The 7,372-nt window shown below is 39.5% G+C and overlaps 1 protein-coding gene across 1 annotated transcript; it reads right to left on the reverse strand.

Annotated features, from left to right (window-relative positions):
• Positions 1-2,817: 2,817 nt before the first annotated feature.
• Positions 2,818-6,983, reverse strand: LOC148013626 (heparanase-like protein 3). The gene is made up of 9 exons (XM_087668283.1): positions 6,330-6,983; positions 6,049-6,085; positions 5,057-5,240; positions 4,631-4,773; positions 4,264-4,509; positions 3,956-4,148; positions 3,534-3,659; positions 3,330-3,429; positions 2,818-3,233 (listed from the first exon to the last, which is right to left on the reverse strand). Exons 1-9 carry the CDS (start codon positions 6,675-6,677, stop codon positions 2,931-2,933), a joined length of 1,680 nt encoding a protein of 559 aa, XP_087524409.1. The 5' UTR covers positions 6,678-6,983; the 3' UTR covers positions 2,818-2,930.
• Positions 6,984-7,372: the final 389 nt, after the last annotated feature.

Genomic DNA, 7,372 nt, shown 5'->3' on the forward strand with positions numbered 1-7,372 from the left:
AAGGGGTGTCTAGAGCTCCACCTAGCCCACAAGTTGTCTAGGAGTGGAACATCATTCCCGTGGTTTGGCCTTTTCACCACTCGACCTTCGGCCCATGAATCGAGCAATGCCATTTTTGGGTTTATCCACGGTGCGATCATGGAGATGATCCACCCATACAAAATATCCTTCCTTAATTAATCCAGTTAAGAATCAAGCACAATCAAGGTAGTCAGCTCTGATATCATCTTCCAAGAAAACATTCCTTTATCCTCATGGCAATTTGTCATCATAGACCCCCACCATGAATTTACCATCAATCACAAGCATTTGGAATAATCATCCAAACTACAATGCAATAAACAGTTGAATGTAAAAGTATTTAGGGTATTGTTCAATCAGCCAACAAAAAACAATGATATTCTTTTCCAAACATTGCAAAAATAGTCACGGTAACCTTTCCATTGCATATTCGCTCTCCCCCTTGGGATCTAAGAACGATACCGTGCAAAATTTCACTTAACACTTTAGCTAAGACATATGTTAAGGTCTCATACAACTATGCAAGATGTAAATTCTATTGATCACTTATATTGATAAGTAATTCAACCTTCTTCCAACAAGTATAAAGGTATTTTACTTTGACTTTGTTTGTATCTAGCCCATCCACAAATTGGATTGATAAATCTAGTGGTTATCAGACGGATCTCAAGGCATCCTAGTTTTAATCCTTATGACCATTGTGTACTAACTATGCACATCATCAAGATCCAATCTATTAAATATGAGCTATCAGTTCGTGCTATTAACAAGAGCTTGGGCAAAGATCTAGAGTTTTTAGGATGAATTTCCTTTAGGCTAGATTACTTCCATACAATCCGTCAAGCGTACAAACTACAACATACCTTCAGTGTGGCAAAAAACATATCTATTTTTATAAGAAGAGGGAGTTGACAATACATTTGAATTTTATATGCAGTTTATGCTACGTATGAATTTGTCACATGGCATCTAGATGCAATTTACTTCTCTTGATACCTGCACTTTGCAAACTCCAACTTTTGAAGATGTGAGATGAAACCTACCCTTTTTGATGTCCTATTCTCGTGCAACATAGTACGGGGCCTAATGTGTCTCATGTGAAAATCAAAGCAAGCAACTAACAACTTAGAAATGTATTATTTACATCTAGTACCATAGTTATATCGATGGTGATACCCTTGCTCGAAGCTTGGTTGCTAATTGTGAGATTGGCCATCTGCACGCAACATTCTTCGCTTGGGGGCTACCGTCCGCAAGTAGATTCGAGAAATAAAAAAGGTGGAATAGATTCGAGATAGGAGAGTGTAAGAGAAGATGGCTTAGTCGAAGATTGAGATAGGGAAAAATTGAGCTAACTCTCTCCCTCGCAACCTCTTAGGATAACTCCTCTCTCTCTCTCTCTCTCTCTCTCTCTCTCTCTCTCTCTCTCTCTCTCTCTCTCTCTCTCTCTCTCTCTCTCTCTCTCTCTCTCTCTCTCTCTCTCTCTCTCTCTCTCTCTCTCTCTCTCTCAAGCTCCTTCTCGCAATCTCTTGGAGGGGTATCCCTCTATCTCTCTCTCTCGCAGCCTCTCGGGGCCTCATTGTGCCTCCCCATGCCTCATATTTATAGTGAATTAGAGAAGAGGGGCTGTGGATGGCTGAGAAAAAGAGCTCTTTGTGGAGGGGATCTTGGAAACATCAGTGATTTGATGCTCAAATCATAAATCAGATCGTTCTATTGGCTCCGAAAGGGGAGTAAAACCCAAAGCCACTTAATGAAATCTTTTAGATCACTCTTTCTTTCTCTCCCTGTTCGAAGTGTTGTCTACTGCCTGCAAGCTGCGATTGTTGCGGCGCACGCGATTTCACCAATCTTTTTTTTTTCATTTTATAAAATCTCCAAAACTAACTAAAATATCACTTGCTTTTTTCAAATAACATCCAGTTTTAGAAATCTCCATATATTTTTAGGATAAAATCTAAAATATGCTAGTTTTGCTCAAAATCTAATATTTTTGGACCATCCATACTATACACATTAACAATAGTGATTAATATGGCTCATAACTCTCATTCATGTTGCAAATTCTGTGAAGGGTGGCTACGATTCTCAATTCGAGAAAAATGTCGGATTACAACTCTCAATTATTTATTTATTTATTTATAATTAAATAAAAATTATTAATTATTAATATTAGTTAGTTTTTCCTTTAGTTAGTTTTTAGTTAATAGCCTTACCAACTTATTAATTGACTACCTAACTTTCGAACTAACTAACTAACATTTAATTGCGTGAAAATATTACAACTTTCTTATCTTAATTAAATTCTTAAGGATAAATTCAAAGATATGTTAGCCTCATGCTAGCTTAGGCCAAACATACATTAAGCATAATCTCTCATGTCGATAGTAATGTGGATGACTCAGCTAATGTTTTGTTGGTGACAACAATTTAAAAAAAATCCATCTACAAGCATATGAAGACTCTAATAGGCTCTCTCCCTTGTGTGTGTGTGTGTGGGTGTTTGATAATTTTCAAGAAAGCTTTACATTTCACATGACATTCATGGCAAGAATTTTTATTAGCATAAAACGATAATAACTTTCCAAGTGGTATGATGAGGATCCTAACAAGAACTTAGGCTAGACTAAAGTGAAGATATGATGAAAGGCTTTTAAACAAGGTTAAATCATACAAAGTCAAAAAAGTAAAGTCTTGTACTTAGCTCTTTTCAAAATAAGAAAGTAGTTGACTTCACATAGCTTGCTAATTTTCTTAAAAGCCTCAAACGAGATAAGACTCACTTGCACATTGTTAGAAGAATACATTAATTATAAGAATATTTATGTTGCACAATTGTTAGTACATGGGAGATTTGTCAAATGAAAAAATCTATACATAGTGATATTTTTCTTATACATGGGGAATTTTCAACTCGATGAACAAGCTGGAATTGTCGCAAGTATACTAACAAATGCAATCGATAATGGCTTCATAAGCAAAGGTTCTTCATTGTCCACCACTTGAGGTATAAGTGTAGGAATTTCACTTTGAGAATTCACCTCCAATGGCACTCCATTCAACATGACAACCTGACTATGAAAATCACCCCCCTTTGGTGTAAGGTGATACTCAAGTCTTGATCTTTTAACACTCAAAATGTGTGTAATAGATGGTGAAACAGTATAAGTTGTTTTGTTGCTTAGGTTCAAGAGCAAAAGGGTAGTTCCATCCTACATAACACAAGTTACCAACAAATTGATGTCACTTTATGATGTAGATTAAGATGAGCATAATTTTCATATACACATGCATAATTAGGTCCTCACCATCCTCTTTGAACAATGTGCATAGGCTCGCAAGTATGATGATCCACTTGAGATAGTTTTCAAAACCTTTGTGCCCATTAGTCGATGCCATAATAGTGCTCTAAAAAGCAAGATATATATTAGAACATAAATGTAGAAATCATGCATTTTGGGATTGGCTAATTACTAGATAATTAAATCTAACACTCACAAAATTCATCATACCCATAATAATCAGGATTAGGAACAAAGGTTGTGGTATTAAGCAACCCATAATTTCCTCCAACTAAGGATTGTCGACAATAAGCCTTAGTACCAAAACTTGCTGCCATGCCAAGTTGGTCTAGGTACCTAGAAAAATGCAACACACCACTCAAAAGCCAATATCGTTGTTTTATGTCTCATGTGTGTGTGTCTGTGTGTGTGTGCACGTGCATGCATGGATGCATGCACATACATGATTGCTTGCATGCATGTGCAAGCTTGTGTATTCCTACAAGTGCATGGATGTGGATTTGTGTGGCTCCACATGAGCATGAATAATGCCTATGAATTTTCCATCTTGTAATGACCGATTTATCTATCAAATTATTTGTCCAAAATAAAAACTTAAGAAGCATGATCTTACAAAGGGTCTGAGGATATACCAAAAACTAGAGAGAAAAGCATCAGTGACAAGGTGATGGCCACTGTTATAGGCCCCTCCAGCCTCCCCTACCCATGATTGAATTCCTTGAGAACCATACTCAGTCAACACATCTTGCACGGCTTGGAATGTACTCCATTCATTGGAGAGGTAAGAGGGATCAAGAATCTTTTCCACCAAGTCAGTAGCAACTCCTACATTATAGCATTCAAAGTTGTAGCATAAAATTTATGCATCAAATATTGATGAAGCCTACATAGAAATTGGCAAGACACGTGGAGAAATTTTAGGAAACTTGTAGCCACATACCTGGACCCAAATTGTAAATGTGACGTGTGAAGACATCAATTGTACACCCTTCCCGACTTAGATACTTGAGAAATTGAATTGTCCAATTTTTGTCAAAGAACCCATCTGGAGAAACAAGCAAGGGGCGAGAAAGAGACGAGTTTCTCACATAAATCTCTCCCAAAATCTTCAAGAGCTCCAATACATCCTTTGCATATTGCTCTGCATCTATCTTTGTCCCAACACCTTGTCCAGACAACTCATTGCCTTTGTATAGACCACACAAAATAAAAAAAATTGGCCTCAATCAAAAGGTTTAATTGATAGATCAAATGATTGTGCGTACTTGAATTGACTTGATTGATCTAGTATTGAAAAGATTCTTTACCAAATTCCCAAGCCATTATTTTATAGCCCTTATCAAAAGTATATTGAATGAAATCTCGTGCATTTGATGAGTCCCAAGCTCCTTGAGAGTGCTTTGAACCTGTCCTCCCATACAATGCATTCAACCCAAACACAACTTCACATCTGCCAAGTTTCATCAATATCAATGCATGAGGAGTCAATCTTTTTATGTTGTAGCAAAACCATGTATTGTCAACTTGTTCTAAACTCAAGAGCTGGCATTGATTATAGTTAAGGAGTGGCATTACACAAATCTAATACATGTTATTATACTATACTATTGAATATCATCCCGTATGTCATCCTAGGTGGTAAATTCTCACTCACATTCTCACACTCATTCCATTTCCTTTCATATAGACCAATTCATTTATTAAGTTTAGTAATATGGCATGAAGTAGCTTACCCCACTCTTTGGAAGAAGGTGTTAAGTTGATTCCAACGCCACATTGGCAAGCATCCTCCCGAGAAACCAAAAATGACTGATTGGTTCTTTGTGAAAGGAAGACAAGTCTCAATGGTTTGTCCAACATGGTACACCACTTGATCTTGCAAAGTTCCACCAAGCCTTATCTTCAAAGGAGAAAAGGCTGCAACGTTGACAACAACAACACAAGTCAATATACAATATAGGTTTACAAAATCAAGTTGTAATAAGATTTAAGATAAGAGCAAAAACGTAATGATAAGTATTATTGTAGCTTTGATTTCAATAATTCAAGCATTGTTGCTAACACATAACATTGGGAGCTAACATCATGAAAATAAGCATAGTGGCAAACATTGATTGCTTTCATAGTGATATGGTGTGGCTTTTTGGTAGCTTCAAACTACGTTTGGGTGACCTCATCCAATGGTTGCTCAAACAAAGTAAATATGCTCATTGAAGTTTGTATCACTTGTATCATCTTTTTGAGATTTGCGATTGGGCGGTGCCTTACTTCGAGAGGTGCAGTGATTGGGATGAAGCTGATCAAAAACATTTCAAAAAATCGACGAAGTAAAAGGAAATGGTCAAGGACTTTGTGATGGATGTTAGAAGTTGCTAAGGGGCTAGGGCCTAGGGCCAAAGGAGAGGGGTGGCCATAGGTGCGTGTTGGTATAGAACATGGTTTAGCGGGAAATTTTCTCTGAAGAGACCGAGGAAGGGAAGGCAAGGCACTAATATTCCTTTATGAGTTTCCTGGTATGTTACCGAGATAGATAATAATTGATGGCGACCGGACTGACCAACCAGGAAGCATGCTTAGCTGAGACTTTATACTTAACGCGGTGTAAAAGGAAGGAGCGCACTTCGATAAGAAGCAAAGAGACACAATAGGTACTGTACTGCGCAATGTGCAGCGTGCACAGGCTCACAGACACAGAGAGAGAGAGAGAGAGAGAGAGAGAGAGTACCTTTGAGAGCATTGTGCAGAAGCGGACTCGAGAGATCCTGCAAAAGGATAAAAAACACGCACCAACATCCATGAAAGACATCACGGGTTTCATGAAGCCTGCCTCTCTCTCTCTCTCTCTCTCATCATACGCCCTTTAGAAAACAGGTCAGGTAGTCGACGCAACGATATACATATGACATATATGATCATCACGATGATATAATGAAGATTAACGACAATGATTAATTAGCAGACACTTTAATTGTTGTGGGTTTGTGCTTGATTAGTAATTAACAATACCAGGTTGAGAATGGAGGCGCGCGGCTGCCAGCTGCAGGTCCCGTAGTCGCACTTGCTGGCAGGCCACCAGTCCAGGGTCGCGCACACGAAGCCCTCCCCGACGGTCGCCGCGGGACTCGAACCGTCGACCTCCACCTCCACCCCCGTCTCGTCTTCGTCTGAGAGCGCCAATCTGCTGCTGCTGCTCTTCGGGCCCGGCAAAGAGTGAGAAGAAGCAGACGACGACGACGACGACGTAGAAGAAGATAGCTCCCTCCTCGCCTCACCTGTCACGCTTCCTTTGCTCAGTAATATCAGCAGCAGTGTTAGTATGCCTAGCATTGCTAGCTGGAGAAGGCGCCGAGCCATCCGGCCTGCGGCTACTAATGCCTATTCTGTAGCGCCAGTAAGCCTGAGAGCAGTGCCCGCTCTGTGCTGCCTTATAAGCGCTGCAACTGCCGGCACCATGAAAACATCTCTTTCTTCTTAAATAGAGAGAGAGAGAGAGAGAGAGAGAGAAGCAGAAGCAAGCTAGGAGAAGCCAGAGAAGGAGAAGCAAACGGCAAAACGCTGTCGCATCACCCGTGAAAACGCTTGTAGTTGGTTTGAGAGAGAGAGAGAGAGAGAGAGAGAGGGAGAAACTGGCCGACACTTTTCTGGAGGCTTTTTGCGTTTGGCATCGTTATAGTTTTACTCTTTCCCTCTCTCCCCCCTTAAGAAAGCACTAGGTAAGATAAGAGGTTCGCCTAGACTACCAAGTTCTTAGCTTAGTTCAATGCTAGAAGGTTCCCTCAAAGCTGCTACGGTAGACTTGCCGGACAAGACCTTCGCTTAATAAGTTCACTCTAGGAGTTTTGCTTCAAAGCTATGGCGTAGGGGCCATTCATAGTTATGTTTGAGGTCATGCAAGGTCGCCTAGTGAATGCTAGGTTTTGTTTCAAATTATCTAAAAAGAGGTTGGTTTGAAAGCTAGGGTACAAGGGCCATTCGTGTCATGTTTGAGACCATCAAGGTCACGTAATGAATGCCAGACTGTGTTTTGAATCATCTAAAAAGAGGTTTGT

The sequence above is a fragment of the Lygodium microphyllum genome, chromosome 26 (genome assembly GCF_053477565.2).
Source record: "Lygodium microphyllum isolate KBCC chromosome 26, Lygodium_microphyllum_v1.1.10, whole genome shotgun sequence".
Classification (NCBI taxonomy): Eukaryota; Viridiplantae; Streptophyta; class Polypodiopsida; order Schizaeales; family Lygodiaceae; genus Lygodium; species Lygodium microphyllum.